This window comes from Nipponia nippon, unplaced genomic scaffold (assembly GCF_047370975.1).
Source record: "Nipponia nippon isolate SJK-2023a ecotype South Korea unplaced genomic scaffold, ASM4737097v1 scaffold_45, whole genome shotgun sequence".
Classification (NCBI taxonomy): Eukaryota; Metazoa; Chordata; class Aves; order Pelecaniformes; family Threskiornithidae; genus Nipponia; species Nipponia nippon.
In genome coordinates this window covers 1,056,933-1,075,795 of record NW_028262364.1, presented here as the reverse complement: position 1 = coordinate 1,075,795, position 18,863 = coordinate 1,056,933, and the positions used below count along the sequence as shown (strand labels likewise).

At 52.6% G+C, this 18,863-nt stretch overlaps 2 protein-coding genes across 4 annotated transcripts; one reads left to right on the top strand and one right to left on the bottom strand.

The window, feature by feature from the left end:
* Positions 1–1,440: 1,440 nt before the first annotated feature.
* Positions 1,441–16,165, bottom strand: LOC148052693 (feather keratin Cos2-3-like). 2 transcript variants are annotated; one of them, XM_087778658.1, is made up of 2 exons: positions 16,082–16,165; positions 1,441–1,758 (listed from the first exon to the last, which is right to left on the bottom strand). In XM_087778658.1, exons 1-2 carry the CDS (start codon positions 16,163–16,165, stop codon positions 1,441–1,443), a joined length of 402 nt encoding a protein of 133 aa, XP_087634784.1. The 2 variants fall into 2 exon arrangements, with proteins under 2 accessions (XP_087634784.1, XP_087634785.1); XM_087778659.1 differs by lacking the exon at positions 16,082–16,165 and adding an exon at positions 2,053–2,401.
* On the top strand, positions 2,309–17,027 carry LOC148052692 (feather keratin Cos2-3-like). Of its 2 annotated transcripts, none has more exons than XM_087778656.1 (2): positions 2,309–2,392; positions 16,710–17,027. In XM_087778656.1, exons 1-2 carry the CDS (start codon positions 2,309–2,311, stop codon positions 17,025–17,027), a joined length of 402 nt encoding a protein of 133 aa, XP_087634782.1. The 2 variants fall into 2 exon arrangements, with proteins under 2 accessions (XP_087634782.1, XP_087634783.1); XM_087778657.1 differs by lacking the exon at positions 2,309–2,392 and adding an exon at positions 16,294–16,421.
* Positions 17,028–18,863: the final 1,836 nt, after the last annotated feature.

Here is an 18,863-nt window from a genome sequence, read left to right as displayed (position 1 = left end):
CATCCTCCCAGTGTAACTGTCCGGACTGGTCCTGTTCCCTGCAAGGCCCAGCGTGGGGAGAGGTGTCCTACTGTGAGGGCCCAGCCCTGCCCTTCAGCGTGCCCATGTGGCTCCCAGTGGTGTGCAGAGTCTGTTGGAGGACAGATCTCTAACAGCCAGGGACTGCAGTGCTAGGAAGACCCTGGCCTGCATGTGAGGAGCAGCAGTGGTGTGAGCAGAGCTCAGGCTGACCCTGCCTCAGAGCACGTGGGGAGTCAGGGAAGCTGAGTACGAAGAGGTCATCCCCAGAGTTTGTGCTATACGTGGGTCGATGCTTTCCCTGTACCTCTGAAGGTGCCCAGCACCCAGTGAGATGGAGGAAGATGGTGTCCCTGCCCCGAACTGAGGGCAGGAGGAGCATGACTGGAACTTCAGATGGTTCACAGGGTACTGTGTGCCTGAGAGGTTATTTTGAGCCCAGCAGTGCCCTCAGGAGTTCCTTTTCTGCACTCAGGAGACCACGGACACCAGAGGGGTGCCAGGATTTAGAGCATTGCCCGGGGCTCAACGCCAAGGTCTAAAAGGCAATTTTCAAGTATAATTGAAAATCACACCTACGTGTTGACATTAATAGTGAAGCCACAAGTCGCTTGCACAGGGAAGACGGACACGTGAAGCAAGCAATGAGAGCCTGCTGGGCATGTTGGGTTGAGAGGGAGTGGGGACGGCTTTGCGTAGGCAGAGTGTGGCTGATAGCAATCCGAACTTGTGAATTACCTCAGCCCTGCATATCTGGAGAACAGCTGGGCCCTGCCAGGTGCTGAAGGACTGTAGGAGGTACCTACCTCCTCTGCCTGTGCCCACGTGTGCTGGCCATGGACCTAGGTGGGGCAATGGAGGGGAGGGGCAGACAGAGACGAGGCAGGTGGCTGTCCCCAGGCATTATTGTCTCCCCACGCCCACTCCTGCCACCCTTTGGAGCCATCCTCTCACTGAAGGCCATTGGCTGTGGAGTAGCCAGGGATGTCTTCCTCAGCTCCAAGGGAAAGGGCACAAAACAAAATCCACTGCAGTGAATCCCACCCTCCCCTTCCTCCACGTTTTTTCCCGGAGCAGACCGGAAGAGTTGCCTCGGAAGGAAAGAGTACTCGGAGGCTCAGGCTTGGATGCAGCACAACTTTAATGAGTCTAAGGAAGAAAAGGAGGTGGCTCCCAGGGAGCACCAGGGGTAACCACTAAGATGCGGTGGAGCTCCTGCAGGGTGTCCGTCTGGCCTGCCCTGCCGAGGGAGGGAGGCCAAGAGGTCTCTGCTAGGCTGGCATTGGGAGACAGTGACAGCAAAGGAAAGAGAGAGAGACAGAGGAGAGTGGAAGAAGGGAACAGTGGCCTGAAGCTCTCTTTCCTGTCAGCACCATGTTGTGAGGTCTTGGAAGTTCTTGCTTGGGGCCGTTGCCAGCAGCTTCAGCAGGGCTGACATCTGTTGCCACAGTAGCGGCTGGTAATGCAGGAGAGGTCACAGCACCCAGAGTTGATGGGCACTCCATCACAGCTGAGGATGCTGCCAACAGCAGCGGAGGTAGAGGATCCCACAACGGTGTTCTGTGGGAAGGAGCTGAGGATGGGGCCGGGCAGGGTCACCACCACGGGAGAGGGCTGGATGACGACGGTGGAGTTCTGGCACTGCCTGACACAGGGCTCATTGCAGCTGTTGGCCAACGGGGTCGGGCCGCAGGGCGAGCAGCAGGGCTGGCAGGACATGTCTCTGGGACAGAGGTGCACCTGGAAGAGAGGGCAGGGGGAAGCAGAGCACAGGGAAACATGAGGAGTAGCACTGCATCCAACCACAATGGAGCCAAGGCACCTCGTGGCCCAGCACACACTACCCAGCTCAAAGCCCAGGAGCCACCTCAGCTAAGTCCCAGCCTCTCTCTGCGGAAGGAAGACCTTCCCTCTCCTGCCCTCTCCCATGAGATGCAGCTCCCAGCCCTGGGCTAGGGCAGCCCACATCAGCTGAGACATGCATCAAGGAAAGACCGGATCTTGAAGGAGGAGGAGAAGAGTCTTCACACTCACCTGATTGCCAAGGAGAAGGAGGCGAGAGCAGTGGATGAGAGAGCAGAGAGTTGGCCTGCCTTTTATAGTAGCCCTGCACTGCCTCAGGCCCAGAGGCACCCTTTGTGGAAGTACTAATTTTCTGACAAGCTCATGTCAAATGCAAACCATCCCAGCTAATGGGATGGGCCGTGTCCTGGTTTCCTGCACTGCTGCCTTTTCGTTTCCTGGCTTATGCCACGTCATTTCCCATATGAAGGCTTCTGTAAGTGTTGGGATGAGAGGCCTGAGGATTTCCGGGGCAGGAACACGTCGGCACAGGCAGAAGGGTCAGATCAAGTGCTGGTGGCATCCCCTGCAGGCATGACAGGGAGAGTCAAACTACTGAGGTCTCCTTTGGTGTTCAAGCACCAGGACTTCCATGTCCCCTATGAAATACTGAACCCGATTGCCCAGCGACTATATCTAGGAAGGCAGGGATATGTGATTCAAGGCCAAATCACACAAAATCTGCTGCTGTTTCATGAGGGGGGGTCAGGCACATTCCCTCTTTGCGACAGAGGTGGCAGGTATTTTGTAATGGACCTAAGTGCATCCTCCATCCTAGTCTGCCTTGTCTCCCATCCAGCTTACAGGTAGTGCAATTGAGGGCTCCCTTGAAGCTGGGAGGCTTCAGCCAGGGACGACTCGCCTTCCCATGGCAGCAACTTTCAAGCTTCAGGTCTAGCGCTTGGCCCCAAGCCGAGTTACAGCTCCAGCAGTGACACATCGGGGCCTCTCTCTGACCATGGACCCCACTGAAGCGGGGAGGGAGCACAGCCAGGACAGCTGACCCAGACTGGCCAAAGGGCTATTCCATTCCATATAACATCACGCTCAGTATATAAACGGGGGAAGTTGGCAGGGTGCAGCGATTGCTGCTTGGGGACAAGCTGGGCATTGATCAGCGGCTGGTGAGCAATTTTGTATAGTGTATCACTTGCTTTGTGTATTATTATTGTATCATTATTATTATTGCTACTACTACTACTATTACTACTATTACTACTATTCTGTTCTATTTTACTTCAATTATTAAACTGTTCTTACCACAGCCCATGAGTTTTCTCACTTTTGGTTTTTGCGGTTTTCTGTGCTCCGCAGTGATTAGTGATGTTTTGCCTGGAGATTTGTTATTAAAACACTGACCTTGAGCTTCATCTGGTATTTGGGTTCTGTAGTGAAGCCATTACTGTACTTCGGGTACCACCTCATGGAGACAATTAGCCATTATACCTCTTCCTCTGAGAGGTGTTTTAGGGAGGAAATACAGAATGGCACCTTTGCTGCCTTCTTCTGTGGTGTTTCCTCCTTCAATTACAACCACTTTTCAGTTTCTTCAACATCCTTGGGTAGTTAAGATATATCTATTGGTAGTTCTCGGGAATACTGTCTTGGTTTTGTCTAAGGTTAATAAGCACTTTAAGAATATCATCCCGAGATCTGCCCCAAGGCCGGATAGTTATGAATGGCAGGGTGTGCGGAATAGCACGGGCAAAAGCCTAGGACGGTGGGCACCTCCAGTGTTTTGGAACTTCATCCCTGAACAAGTGCAGAGTCCTGAGAAATCAGTAGAATATTTGGAAAAGTATGCTGTCACCCTGGCAATTCTATGGAGACGCACATCACTGCAACGTGCTGGGGCCTGGCCCATGCCTACCGAGCCCTATTCAACACTATTCAGAAGCCTCAAGGGGAAGACATCATCTCTGGATCCGATGACAAAATGACAGGCGCTGCGGCTACGCCAGCCCCTGCGACAGGTGCTGCAGCTATGCCAGAGAACCAGCCTCTGCCAGTATCAGTCACCCCTATACAGAAGAAAAAATACACAAGAAAATCAGCTTGTTTACTAAGGGCTGATGATAAGCCAGGGCCATCACGAGAACAGGAGGAGGAAGAGGCAGAACCCATAAATGAGATGGTAACCACCCAATCCCTGTCCCTGAGTGACCTGCGAGATATGCAAAACGATTTCAGCCATCATCCAGGCGAGCACATTGTCACCTGGCTGCTTCGATGCTGGGATAATGGGGCCAGTAGCCTGGAATTAGAGGGGAGGGAAGCCAACCTGCTGGGATCCCTTTCTAGGGAAGGGGGCACTGAAAAAGCGATTGGAAAAGGGGCAAAAGCCCTCAGCCTCTGGAGGCAACTCCTGTCAGGCGTGAAGGAAAGGTATCCCTTCAAGGAAGATGTTGTATGCCACCCAGGCAAGTGGACCACCAGGGAGAGAGGTATCCAGTACCTGAGGGAATTAGCCATGCTGGAGGTGATTTATGGTGACCTGGACAACGAGCAGTTATCCAAAGATCCAGATGAAGTCCAGCGCACATAACCCATGTGGCGGAAGTTTGGATGGAGTGCACCATCATTGTACGCAAACTCATTGGGAATAATGACCGGGAAAGATGAAGCGGGACCAACAATGGATGAAGTGGCTGGCCAACTGCGGCAAGATGAAGAAAGTCTCTCTTCCTCCCTACGGGCCTGTGTCTTGGCTGTGGAGAAACTGCCTGACATGCTAGCTGAGAAATTATCTCGGGAGTTCTAGCGACTCAAAGAGGATATGTCCTGCTCCTCACCTGTACGAACCAGTATCTCAGCCATTAGGAGGAAGAACCTCTCTGTTCAAGAGAGAAGATATAGTGGATACACACTGTAGCAAACACTACACATCAAGGTTATCCCACTAGATCTCCAGCCGACCCGGGCTTTATACCCCCCGCAGTAGGTGTGTCATGTTATAAGGGGCGGAGACAAGGGAGGGTCGACCCTTAACTCTTTCCGTACAGCACGTGATCTTCCGGTCGCCAGCCCTTATCTTTACTACATTTCCCCCTCCCTTAGCTCCAGTAGTTCTGGATCTTACTGGGGAAGCTGCGTGTAAAATAATCGATATATGGTAAGACTTATACAGACACGCATCCGTTACGTTCATAGATTTTGCCCAGTCCAGCCAGTAGTTCGTCGCGGCTCCCTCATTACTCCCCCACACCATCAGGATGCATAGGGAAATGGTAACCTGTCAAGATAAGACTCAATAGATTGATTAATGTCTATACGGTCGAATATTTCGACTGGGTACCCATTCTAGCGTCCCTTTCTCAGTTTGCACACACGCATACCCACGTCCCAAGCAACGGAGGGAATAAGGGCCCCCCCATTCACGGGTTTGCAGGTCCCGTACTTGAACCAAAGGGTAAGGCCCTTCGTTCTCATCGAGCCGGAAATGTGCCTGGGTTGCAGTCTGGGTTTTATAGGTGTTCCCTCGAATGGTATGATTTAAGGTAATTAGTGCTGTCGTCAACAGACGCTGTGCCCGAAATAAGGGAGGGTCAAGGGGAGGGGGAACCCCTGTTCCTGGGCTTATCTTTTCCCCCTCCCTAAGTCGGTCGAGTAACTCTTTTAATGTGCGGTGCGCACGTTCTACAATGCTTTGGCCCGTACTGTTATAGGGAATGCCATGACTCAACTGAATATCCCAGCGCGCGCAAAAGTCCTTTGTCTTCTTGCTGACATATGCCGCTCCATTATCTGTTTTAATTTTTTGTGGGATGCCAAGTTGCGCCATACAGTCCTGCCAATGTAAAATAACTGAGAGAGCATTTTGTTTAGCATGCATAGTCGCTAAAATAACTCCACTGCAGGTATCAACTGTGACATGCAGATACTTACGTGGATTAAAGGGCTCATAAATCGTAACATCAGACTGCCATATTTGGTTGGGCTGCAACCCTCGAGGGTTTACCCCTGCCTCCCAGAGGGGACCTTTGGAACACACAGGACAAGCAGCAATCACAGAGCGAGCATCTTGCAACGTAATGCCAGCGAGCCTAGCTAAACCGCGAGCTCCACAGTGGAGGAGCTCATGCAGGCGGAAAGCTCGCCTTAGGTTAGAAGTTTCTTCAACCGCCAGTACGCTCTTTGCTAAGCTGTCCGCTATTTCATTCCCAGCAGAAAGAAAACTCGGTATGGAACTATGACTATTAACATGGATAGGACAGACAGGAGCGGTTCTCATTTGCAGTGCGGTGAGCAACATTCCGGCAATCTCTGACGTTGCCCCAAGTGCCCATCGGCACTTCTTCAGTAACTTATATACATAGCAAGAGTCTGTGATTAGATCCAAGGCCTCTTCGGGCCATTGAGTGAGAGCCATCCATACCGCCTTGGCCTCAAGATACTGCACGGATTGCCCTTGATCTTGATAACTAATGTGGGTCCACTGACCATCCTCCTGCCATGTAACGACAGCTTTCCCAGTAATCGATGACGCGTCGGTAAAAACCGTGCGGCCTCCGGTGGGTTGTTCAACTATGGCACTAGCTGGCAAAAAATGGAGTACCTGGATTATCTCCCCACAGGGGTGTGGTCTTAGACCTTCAATACGACCCGTAAATTCAGCTATCGCCGCTTGCAGGAGCCCCACTTGTGGAAGTACCAACTCCCACTGTGCCAAAGAACAGGGCAATGCGATGACCTCCGGGTCCTTCCCTGTTAAGTGTTGAGTTTGCCTCCGACAGCGGAGAATAAGCTGGGATAATAATGTTGGCCAAGAAATTAAAGCCGTCTTTGGTTTGCCTTGATACAACCAAGCAAAAGGCCAGCCTTTTTCACCATTATTTTGAATTAGTAAACCATGGCCAGCGGTATCGGTCATGTAAATCAGGGCAGTGACCGGTTGTTCAGGTGTAAATCGAGCGAGACCCCAATGCTGGGCTCGCTCCATAATTGTCCTAAGAATCTCCTGATGGTTTCTTGAAAGAGTCCTTGGAGCTAGGGGGAATCTCCTCCTTTCAGGAGTTGATATAAGGTAGTCATTTCTGCCTCAGATATTGGAATAAAGTTTCTAAGCCACAATAGTTGTCCAATTAATTTTTGTGCCTCATGGAGTGTTGTCACTGTAGTCTGAATTTCAAATGATTGTGCTGTCACGCTTCGTGGCCTCAGTTGAGTACCTAAATACTTTACTGCACGCCCTACCTGTGTTTTCCGAGGCTCAATGTGTAATCCATGTCGCTCCAAACTGACTATCAGCTGCACGCGTGCCTTTTCCAGTAACTCCTCTTGGTTGGACGCCAATAACACGTCATCCATGTAATGGAAAATGATGACCGTAGGGAAATTTTCTCGAATAGGGCGTATCGCAGCAGCTACAGCAATTTGACACAAGACTGGTGAGTTTTTCATGCCCTGGGGTAACACCTTCCATTGATATCTGGCACACGGGTGTTGATTGTTAGGCTCAGGAACAGTAAAGGCAAAGCGTACTCTATCTTCTTCATGCAAGGGAACACTAAAAAAGCAATCTCTAATATCTATAACCACTATTTGATAGTCAGGTGGAATCATGGCCGGAGAAGGGAGGCCCGCTTGTAGCGGACCCATGTCTTGTATACATGCATTAACTGCGCGTAGATCATGTAGCAGTCGCCACGCTCCCGATTTTTTCTTTATCACGAAAATGGGGGTGTTCCAGGGACTTGTAGAGGGTTCGATGTGTCCTGCGTCAAGTTCTCGTTGTACCAATTGTCGAACAGCCGCCCTCTTTTCCTCTGTCAATGGCCACTGCTCTACCCACACTGGTTTATCTGTCAACCAGGTGAGTTTTAATGGGCGGACACAGGCAGTGGCCATTATGATAAATTTGTACGCAGCACTATATTCATCTTCTGCAAGCAACATCGTCCCAAGATGACAATGGGTAACTCAGCAATGACGGGGTTACACCATGCTACCCTAGCTTGTCCGGATTCCGGATCCTTCAACATAATTTGCATTGGGTTCCTGCTTTGATGCGAGGTCTGCATGCCTCCCACGCCTTGCAGCGAACCTGTCGGTTCAAGTGGCCAATCATCTGGCCATAGATGTGATGGGATTACTGTAACATCCGCTCCTGTATCTAAAAGGGCTCTTAACACGAGGCGTGGTGTTCCCCCCAACTCTGGGAGCCATGGGGTAACTATAATATCTACTTCTGGTCGTGTGGTCATGTTTAGGGTGAGTGCCACATACGGCGAGGCTCTATCCCCAGCCTCCTCTATTGCGCGCTCCCATCTCCCCAAGGCAGCTGAGTTGGATATTGCATCATTGGGACCGCAGGCGACTGTGCTGGTCCCGGGGAAGGAGAGGCTCCCTGTGCCATACATTGCGCTGCTGTCGTCGGGCCTGTTGAGCTGATCACTGGGGCAGGTGGGGATGGCACGGCCCTCAGCCATCCCCTCTTCTCGTTTCCCCAGCCTGGTCTCCTTTGCTGACTCCCCGATTTGCACTGTCGAGCTCTGTGGCCTAGTCGCCCGCAGCGCCAGCATCGTAGGTCTCTCTCTCCTTCCCCTGTTCCGGGGGTGTTTATTTTTGAAGGGCATTGTCGCGCCATGTGTCCTTGCCCCCCACACTTATGGCACGTAAGTCGTGCGCCGCGGCAGGCCGCATGGACTGCGGCCACTACCGGTTGCATACTTTGCGCCTGTTCCTGTTCCAGCACATAACGAATCATCTGTGAAAGCGTGGTCCCTATGGGTAACTGTCTTAGCAACACTGCAGTTTGTGGGTTTGCTTGCGTACGTGCACAGTCAAGCAATATTGCCTCCTTAGCCTGCTCAGGAAGTCGAGCAACCTGGAGCGCCGCTTGCAGCCGGTCTAAAAACTTTGTGAAGGGCTCACTTAACGATTGCCGTATTTGGACCCATGGAGGCTCCCTTTTATCAAGAGCTGCGATGATGCGTATTCCTTCCTGGGCAGCTTTCGAAGATGCAGCAAAATCGCGCCCCCGCATTCGCTGAGCCTGTGCCTGAGGAGTTGCGAACTGCCCTTCACCCATCAGCTGCTCTAAAGTCACTCCTGCCATGGCATGGTTGGCCTGTTGCGCCTCGATAACAACTTGGGTGCACCCATTCCTCCACTCCTCCCTAAACAATACCATCATCGAGGGGGTCAATACGGCCCGCATCAACTGAATGATATCAAAAGGTGCAAGCGGCGTTGCAAAAACACAGTCTAATAGGACTTGGGTCTCTGGGGAATTTAATCCATGACTTTTCACCGTTGTGACCAATTCTTTCACCAACTTTGCATCTAACGGTTGCCACTCATATCCTCCACCTGGGGCTGCTCGGATAGGAAATGCTTGAATCGGAGGGGCCTGGAATCGCACTCCTTCCAAGACACAATTTTTTGCAATCATCTGCCAATCTGTCCCGTTTGCCCTCTCTTTCGGCATTCCCCCTGGCATAAGACTTTCCGCATTTGCCACCACCCCTCTCAATCGGCTGATCAATGCCTCGAGTTCCCTTGAAACCTCGTTAGTCCGTCTCGGAAGCGGGGGCGGATGAGCAACAATCGAGGATCCCTCGTCACCCCCTTCGCCCTCACTGCTATCAGAGCTCATGGGGTAATCGTGTACAGGCTCCCTCCACTGTGAGGGAATACCAGTTTGATTTCCCATTGCCCCAGGGATAGGGGTTCCCTCTGGTGGCTCAGGTATCACTGACAGTGCCGGGGGAGCCCTACCACCCCCCTTCGATGTCCTGCACTCCGCTCTCTGTGTGTCCAGCACTCGTCAATCACTGGGATACAATGGGGCATCCTCAGGTGTTTTGCCTTCTTTTTCTCCTTCCCGCCATCTTCCTGCACGTAGTTCACGATACTGCTGGGATCCCACATCAGCCCCCGGGACCCAATCCAGCAACCTATCAGTCAGCTCCCTTTCCACACATTGTTGCAACTCGCCCCAGGGGTATTGAGGAAGTGGCAGATCCGCCGGTGCAGGAGGTGCCGAAGGTTCCGTGGGCGGCCGCTCTAAACTCCCCACTTGTATCGGGAACACCTTTCCCGACTCCTTTGTTCCCGCTGCACCATAGTCTCCCTGCACCTCCCCTTCCTCCGTTGGCTCAGCCCCCAGTAACAACGGTTCCGTCTGTGTCCCACAGGCCACTCCTTCCCAGCCAGCCTGTGTCCCCTCCGAAACTAAACTTGTTGGCTTTTCGTTCCCAGGAGATTCCTGCCCCATCAGCACACCACGTGCAGCAGGTCGGTGCCGCCTTGCCGCAAACCCCCTCTTGAGCACCCTTGTCGTTACCGACTTTAGTACCTTTATGAGTTCCTCGAGCTCCATCGCTGTTGCCTGATCACGTCGGGGTCACCACTGTGTAGCAAACACTACACATCAAGGTTATCCCACTAGATCTCCAGCCGACCCGGGCTTTATACCCCCCGCAGTAGGTGTGTCATGTTATAAGGGGCGGAGACAAGGGAGGGTCGACCCTTAACTCTTTCCGTACAGCACGTGATCTTCCGGTCGCCAGCCCTTATCTTTACTACAACACACCACGGGCCACCCTGGGGTTTTACCTGCATGACCACGCAGAGGACATGAGGAAGTGGGATGGCAAATCTACCTCGACCCTAGAGACACGGGTACGTGAGTTGCGAGGCAAAGCAATGACACAAGGGGGTTCTTCCAGGAAAATTGCTACTCCAGTTTCCAGTGAGCACTTCCCCAGACAGAGTAGAAGGGCTGATTTTGCATCCAATCTTAATAAATGGACTTTTGATTCGCATTTACAAGAAGTGAGAAACAAATGCTATGACCGGGACTAGAGGGGCCCTGCCTCCAGCCAGGTGGAGGAAAGGGACAACAGGGTTTACTGGACTGTGTGGATTCAACGGCCTGGCACATCAGACCCACAGAAGTATAAGGCTCTAGTGGACACCGGTGCACAGTGCACCCTCATGCCATCGAGCTCTAACGGGGCAGAACCCATCTGTATTTCTGGAGTGACAGGGGCATCCCAACAGCTGACTGCATCGGAGGCTGAAGTGAGCTTAACCGGGAAGGAGTGGCAGAAGCACCCAGAGGCTCCATGCATCCTTGGCCTAGATTACCTCAGGAGAAGGGATTTCAAGGACCCAAAAGGGTACCGGTGGGCTCTTGCTATAGCTGCCTTGGAGACGGAGGAAATTAAACAGCTGTCTACCCTGCCTGGTCTCTCGAAAGACCCTTCTATTGTAGGGATGTTGAGGGTCAAAGAACAACAGGTGCAAATCGCTACCACAACAGTGCACTGGCGGCAATGTCCCACCAACAGAGACTCCCTGATTCCTATCCATAAGCTGATTCGTCAGCTGGAGAGCCAAGGAGTGATCATCCAGACTCACCCACCCTTTAACAGTCCCATATGGCCAGTGCAAAAGCCTAATGGAGAGTGGAGGCTAACAGTAGACTGAAGGCAGTCATGCTGCTGCTGAGCGCTGCCGTGCCGGACATGCTAGAACTTCAGTACGAACTAGAGTCAAAAGCAGCCCAATGACATGCTACAATTGATATTGCTAATGCATTCTTCTCAATCCCTTTAGCGGCAGAGCGCAGGCCACAGTTTGCTTGCACCTGGAGGGGCGTCCAGTACACCTGGAATTGACTGCCCCAGGGGTGGAAACACAGCCCTACCATGTGCCATGGGCTGATCCAGATGGCACTGAACCAGGGTGGGGCTCCAGAACACCTGCAAGACATTGATGACATCACCATACGGGGCAACGCAGCAGAAGAGGCTTTTGAGAAAGGGAAGCAAATAGTCCAAATCTTTCTGGAGGCCGGCTTTGCCGTAAAACAAAGTAAGGTCAAGGGACCTGTACAGGAGATCCAGTTTTTAGGAACAAAATGGCAAGATGGACGTCGTCAGATCCCAATGGATGTGATCAACAAAATAACACGCCATGTCTCCACCAACCAGCAAAAAGGAAACACGAGCTTTCTTGGGCATTGTGGGCTTTTGGAGAATGCATCCTCCAAATTACAGTCTGATCACAAGCCCTGTCTATCAAGTGACCCAGAAGAATCATAGAATCATAGAATCGTCAAGGTTGGAAAAGACCCTTAAGATCATCGAGTCCAACCGTTAACCTAGCACTGCCAAGTCCATCTATACCATGTCCTCGAGCACCACATCTATCCGTTCTTTAAATACCTCTCGGGAAGGGGACTCAACCGCTTCCCTGGGTAGCCTGTTCCAATGCTTGACCACCCTTTCGGTGAAGAAGTTTCTCCTAATATCTAACCTAAACCTCCCCTGGCGCAGCTGGAGGCCGTTTCCTCTCGTCCTATCAGTCATTACTAGGGAGAAGAGACCGACCCCCACCTCGCTACAACCTCCTCTCAGGTAGTTGTAGAGAGCAATAAGGTCTCCCCTCAGCCTCCTCTTCTCCAGACTAAACAACCCCAGTTCCCGCTAGACCCTTCACCAGCTTCGTTGCCCTCCTCTGGACACGCTCCAGCACCTCGATGTCCTTCTTCTAGTGAGGAGCCCAAAACTGAACCCAGTACTCGAGGTGTGGCCTCACCAATGCCGAGTACAGGGGCACTGTCACCTCCCTGGTCCTGCTGGTCACACTCTTCCTGATACAAGCCAGGATGCCATTGGCCCTCTTGGCCACCTGAGCACACTGCTGGCTCATGTTCGGGTGGCTGTCAACCAACACCCCCAGGTCCTTTTCTGCCAGGCAGCTCTCCAGCCACTCCTCCCCCAGCCTGTAGCGTTGCATGGGGTTGTTGTGAAGAAATATTTCAAATGGGGCCCTGAGCAATGACAAGCCTTTGAACAAATTAACCAGGAGGTAGTTCATGCAGCAGCCCTTGGGTCAGTCTGGGCAGGACAAGATGTAAAAAATGTGCTCTATAGCGCAGCCGGGGAGAATGGCCCTTTCTGGAGCCTCTGGCAGAAAGCACCAGGGGGGACTCGAGGTCGACCCCTAGGGTTCTGGAGGTGGGGATACAGAGGATCCGAGGCCCGCTATACTCCAAATGAAAAAGAGACACTGGCAGCATATGAAGACATTTGAGCTGCTTTGGAAGTGGTTGGTAGTGAAGCACACCTCCTCCTGACACCCCGACTGCTGGTGCTGGGCTGCATGTTCAAAGGGAGGATCCCCTCTACACATCATGCAACTGATGCTACATGGAGGAAGTGGGTCACGCTAATCACGCAACGGGCTCCAATAGGAAACCCCAGTCACCCAGGAATCTTGTGCCCCTCCTCCTACCTCCCACCTCTCCTGAAGCCTACAGCTCATGGGCAACAGCCTGTGGTGCTTGAACCTCTAGAAAGCTGGGACTACAAAGGCAGCTGAGATCTTCTGCACTGACCTGTCTCTGAAACATTGAGAGTGGATGGGCCAGAAAAGAGAGGCAATGAGGGATGGGTGGTTGGGGAAAGAAAAGCTGTAAACCTGCCACTAGTGCAACTTCCCTCCTTCATTCATGGCTCTTCTATGTCCTCCAGCCCCAAGCTGCGTGGTGGGATGCGGGATGGGGGTCGTGGTCAGTACGCAACAGTTCCTTTCTGCCACTGTTTCCTCCTCAGGCTTCTCCTCTGCTCCAGCACGAGCCCTTCCCATAGGCTGCAGCCTGTCAAGACTGGCTCCAGTGTGGGTCCTGTCCGTGGGCCAGAGTTCCCACCAGAAGCCTGCTTCAGCATGGGCTCTGCACAGGCCACAGTTCCTGCAGGACATGATATCCACCTGGTCTGGTGTGGGATCCTCCATGGGCTGCAGTGGGGAGATCTGCTCCACTGTGGTCTCTCACACGGGCTGCCTGGGAATCTCTGCACTGTCGCCTGCAGCACCTCCTCAACCTCTTTTTTCTCTGGCCTTGGTGGTTGCAGGATTGTTTCTCACACTTGTTTTTAGTTCATCCCTCACTTCCTGTGCTCCATTTTGCCCTTTCTCAAACGTGTTTTCATGGAGCCACTCCCAGCATTGCTAAGAGGCTCAGCGTTGGGCAGCAGGGAATCTGCTTTGGAGCTGGCTGGAACTGGCTCTGTCAGACGTGGGGGCAGACCCTGGATTCTTCTCGCAGGGACCACCCCTGCAAGTTCCTGCCAAAGCCTTGCCACGTAAGCCAAATAGAGTGAGTCCAACGGAGTATGAGGCACAATTAGATGAATAAAAATTTCAACAGAAAAGAAGCAGTCCAGGCTCCATTAAGGGAGGGATGTTACTTTGAAAACTCTTAAGAAAAATGGTATTACTAGTCACGCTTAGAGATTTGGAATAAATGCTCCAAAAATACAGCCATCTAATGTCCTTGGTAGATCCTTTCGGAAGTGGAGCAGATGGAGCTAATTATGGTGATTTCCTTAATGTTATTAACATCAGATCTTAACTGCAGTATTTCACAGTCTCCCTGGGCCTCTTTGGCAGCTTAAGGCAATTTCCCAGAGGATTCTGCCTGGCCGGTCCCTGAGGCGACAAAAATCTGCTCTCATGGAGTGCGGGGTTGCAATTCTGCTTTCTGTTCTGCACAGCCACTGCACACTCCAGACGTGAGAGCTACCCCAGCTTTTCTCCAAAACCCCAATAAGATCATAGGTCTGCAAGTGTGCACAGAGTTTTACGTCGTCCTGCTTGTGTTCTGCCTCAGGCTCTTGTCTTACATATGATAGTGTGGGAAAAGGCAGGTCAGTGAGTGTACTGGTTTTGCCTGGGACAGAGCTAAGTTTCTTTGTAGTAGCTCGTATGGGGCTATGTTTTGGATTTGTGCTGAAAATCGTGTTGATAAGACAGGGATGTTTTGTTTGTTGCCGAGCAGTGCTTGCACAGCCTCAAGGCCTTTTCTGTTTCTCAGCCTGCCCCGCCAGCGAGTAGCTGGGAGTGCACAAGAAGTTGGGAGGGGACACAGCTGGGACAGCTGACCCCAACTGATCAAAGCAATATTCCATACTGTATAATGTCATGCTACGCAATAAAACTTGGGGGGTGAAGTTGGCAGAGGCTGCCGTTGCTCGGGGACTGGCTGGGCATGAGTTGGTGGTGAGCAATTGTTTTCTTTTGCATCACTTGTTTTTCTTGGTTTTATTTTCCTTTCTTTTTGTTGTTTTGTTTTTCCTTGCAATTGTTTTCTAACTATTAAACTGTCTTTATCTCAACCCATGATTTGTCTTGCTTTTACCCTTCCAATTCTCCCCGCCATGCCACCTGGCGGGAGTGAGTGAGGGGCTGTGTGGTGCTCAGCTGCCAGCCGGGGTTAAACAGCAACAAGAGTGCATCAGTGAGTCAAGGTCAGGATGAGGTCTCAGGACAATAATCAGGGTTCAACAAAGTCCAGTGATCACCAGGTGTGTTGATAGAGACGAGGCAGGTCTCAGGTCAAGCCGGGAAGTCACCCACATGTCAGGGTCCACACTGAGACCAGTGGGGTCCATGTCCACACAGAGGCACAGATGTGCCACTGCTAGACATGTAACTCGGGTTGGGGCCAAGCATTAGAACTTAAGCTGAAAAGCTGCTCCCATGGGAAGGGGAGTTGGCTCGCAATGAAGCCTCCCAGCAGCACCATCTGGCAATGATCTCAGCAAGGCCAACAAAGGGAAGGGGGCAGCCCTCAGCTATGCTACCTCTAAGTTGGGTCGGTCCAACTATCCTACCACTCACAGCAGAGCAACATCAGGACCCTGGTACCTTTAGTCCAATACCATCTGGTGTGAGGTCTCGGCCCCTGCCTCACTCAGCACCAGGCAGATGAGCTACACAAGTGCATCTGCCATTGGCATGTACACGAGGAGCCTGTGTGCTACCCCAGTCACCAGCAACACTGCATCATAAGGGAATCGATTCAGGGACAGCGGCCTGCGAAGGCGGGCAGGCTTTCTTGGCCTTTCTCCCTGTACATAAAGCAAGAAAGGGAGGGCAAAGGAGGCAGAGACTGCATTTCGGTTCTCTGAGCAGCTCTCTGCCAGGCCAAAGGCACCACCACGCCGCTGTAGATTCCTTTCCAGCTACCATTCTGCTATGACCTGCACATGCCCTCACGATGAGGGTCACCACAGGCACAGACTGGCACACGTGTGCTCATGCATGCCTGCATGGAACCATGCAAAAATCTATGCGCTCACGTAAAGCCAGGAAAACGTCAGCAAGTGTGGGCTCTGCTGAGGACATGCTGGGGACCACCTGTGACATGACCTCTCTTTGCCACAAACAAGCCCACAGGAATGACCCAGGTGCACACATCACCTGCCTGCAGGGGATGCCACCAGCACTTGATCTGACCCTTCTGCCTGCGCCGACGTGTTTCTGCCCCGGAAATCCTCAGGGCTCTCATCCCAACACTTACAGAAGCCTTCATATGGGAAATGATGTGGCATAAGGCAGGAAGTGAAAAGGCAGCAGTGCAGGAAACCAGGACACGGCCCATCCCATTAGCTGGGATGGTTTGCATTTGACATGAGCTTGTCAGAAAATTAGTACTTCCACAAAGGGTGCCTCTGGGCCTGAGGCAGTGCAGGGCTACTATAAAAGGCAGGCCAACTCTCTGCTCTCTCATCCACTGCTCTCGCCTCCTTCTCCTTGGCAATCAGGTGAGTGTGAAGACTCTTCTCCTTCATGTTTAGGTCTTTCTTCGATGTATGTCTCAGCTGATGTGGGCTGCCCTAGCCCAGGGCTGGGAGCTGCATCTCATGGGAGAGGGAAGGAGAGAGAAGGTCTTCCTTCCGCAGAGAGAGGCTGGGACTTAGCTGAGGTGGCTCCTGGGCCTCGAGCTGGGTAGTGTGTGCTGGGCCACGAGGTGCCTTGGCTCCATTGTGGTTGGATGCAGTGCTACTCCTCATGTTTCCCTGTGCTCTGCTTCCCCCTGCCCTCTCTTCCAGGTGCACCTCTGTCCCAGAGACATGTCCTGCCAGCCCTGCTGCTCGCCCTGCGGCCCAACCCCGTTGGCCAACAGCTGCAATGAGCCCTGCGTCAGGCAGTGCCAGAACTCCACCGTCGTCATCCAGCCCTCCCCCGTGGTGGTGACCCTGCCCGGCCCCATCCTCAGCTCCTTCCCACAGAACACCGTTGTGGGATCCTCTACCTCCGCTGCCGTTGGCAGCATCCTCAGCTGTGATGGAGTGCCCATCACCTCTGGGTGCTGTGACCTCTCCTGCATTACCAGCCGCTACTGTGGCAACAGATGTCAGCCCTGCTGAAGCTGCTGGCCACGGCCCCAAGCAAGAACCTCCAAGACCTCACAACATGGTGCTGACAGGAAAGAGAGCTTCTTGCCATTGTTTCCTTCTTCCACTCTCCTCTCTCTCTCTCTTTCCTTTGCTGTCGCTGTCTCCCAATGCCAGCCTAGCAGAGACCTCTTGGCCTCCCTCCCTCGGCAGGGCAGGCCAGATGGACACCCTGCAGGAGCTCCACCGCATCTTAGTGGTTGCCCCTGGTGCTCCCTGGGAGCCACCTCCTTTTCTTCCTTAGACTCATTAAAGTTGTGCTGCATCCAAGCCTGAGCCTTCGAGTACTCTTTCCTTCCGAGGCAACTCTTCCGGTCTGCTCCGGGAAAAAAGGTGGAGGAAGGGGAGGGTGGGATTCACTGCAGTGGATTTTGTTTTGTGCCCTTTCCCTTGGAGCTGAGGAAGACATCCCTGGCTCCCGCACCTGGCAGGGCCCAGCTGTTCTCCAGATATGCAGGGCTGAGGTAATTCACCAGTTCGGATTGCTATCAGCCACACTCAGCCTTCACTCCATCCACCTCTTTTACACAGACTCATCTTCCCTCCTTCATTCATGGCTCTTCTATTTCCTCCACCCCCAAGCTGCACGGTGGGATGTGGAATGGGGGTGGTGGTCAGTACGCAACAGTTCCTTTCTGCCACTGTTTGCTCCTCACGATTTTCTCTGCTCCAGCATGAGCCTTTCCCATAGGCTGCAGCCTTTCAAGACTGGCTCCAGCGTGGGTCCTGTCCATGGGCCAGGGTTCCTGCCAGGAGCCTGCTTCAACAGGGACTCTGCATAGGCCACAGTTCCTGCAGGAGATGATATCCACCTGATCTGGCGTGGGATCCTCCATGGGCTGCAGTGGGGAGATCTGCTGCACCGTGGTCTCACCCACGCGTGGCCCAGGAATCTCTGCATCGTTGCCTGGAGCACCTCCTCCTCCTCTTTCTTCTCTGGCCTTGCTGTTTGCAGGATTGTTTCTCACACTTTCTTTTTTCCTCCTTTCCTCCTTTCCTGTGCAGTGTTTTGCCCTTTCTCAAATATGTTTTCACGGAGGCACCTCCAGTGTCGCTCACGGGCTCAACGCTGGGCAGCAGTGAGTCTGTTTTGGAGCCAGTTGGAACTGACTCTGTCAGATATGGGGGTAGGCACTGGACGCTTCTCACAGAGGCCACCCCTGCAACCTTCTGCCCAGCTACCAACGTCTTGCCACATAGACCCAATAAAAGCAAGTCCAACAGAGTGTGAAACACAATTAGGCAAATAAAAATTTCAACAGAAAAGAACCAGCCCAGGCTTCAGGAAGGGATTGAACTTCAAATAACCTTAAGAAGAATGGTATTATTGGCCAGGCTTTACGGCTTGGAAAGAAATGCTCCAAAAATACAGCCATCTAATGTCCTTGGTGGATCTTTCTGATGCCTTTACCAAGTGGAGCAGATGGAGCTAGTTATGGTGATTTCCTTATTTTTAGTAGCATCAGCTCTTAACTGCTGGATTTCATATTCTCCCTGGGCCTCTTTGACCCCCCAGGGCGCTTTCCCAAAGGATTCTGCCTGGCAGGTCCCCGAGGGGACAAATACCTGCTCTTATGGAGCGCAGGGTTGCAGTTCTGCCTTCTGTTTTGCAGAGCCACTGCACACTCCAGACACGAGAGCCATTCCAGTTTTTCTCCAAAACCCCAGTAAGGGCATAGGTCTGCAAGTGTGCACAGAGTTTTAAGTTGTCCTGCTTGTGTTCTGCCTCAGGCTCTTGTCTTCCATATGTCTGGGGTCAGGCTGGAAAGGCGGGTCAGTGAGTCAGTGAGTCAAGGTCAGGAGGAGGCC

Bases quoted from the DNA above. Each gene is read 5' to 3' on its own strand.
- LOC148052692 (XM_087778656.1), top strand. From the start codon at position 2,309: ATGAGAGGCCTGAGGATTTCCGGGGCAGGAACACGTCGGCACAGGCAG. The intron at 2,393-16,709 runs GCATGACAGGGA...CCTCTCTTCCAG, and splicing joins GCTGGTGGCATCCCCTGCAG to GTGCACCTCTGTCCCAGAGA.
- LOC148052693 (XM_087778658.1), bottom strand. From the start codon at position 16,165: ATGAGAGCCCTGAGGATTTCCGGGGCAGAAACACGTCGGCGCAGGCAG. The intron at 1,759-16,081 runs GCAGGTGATGTG...CCTCTCTTCCAG, and splicing joins GCTGGTGGCATCCCCTGCAG to GTGCACCTCTGTCCCAGAGA.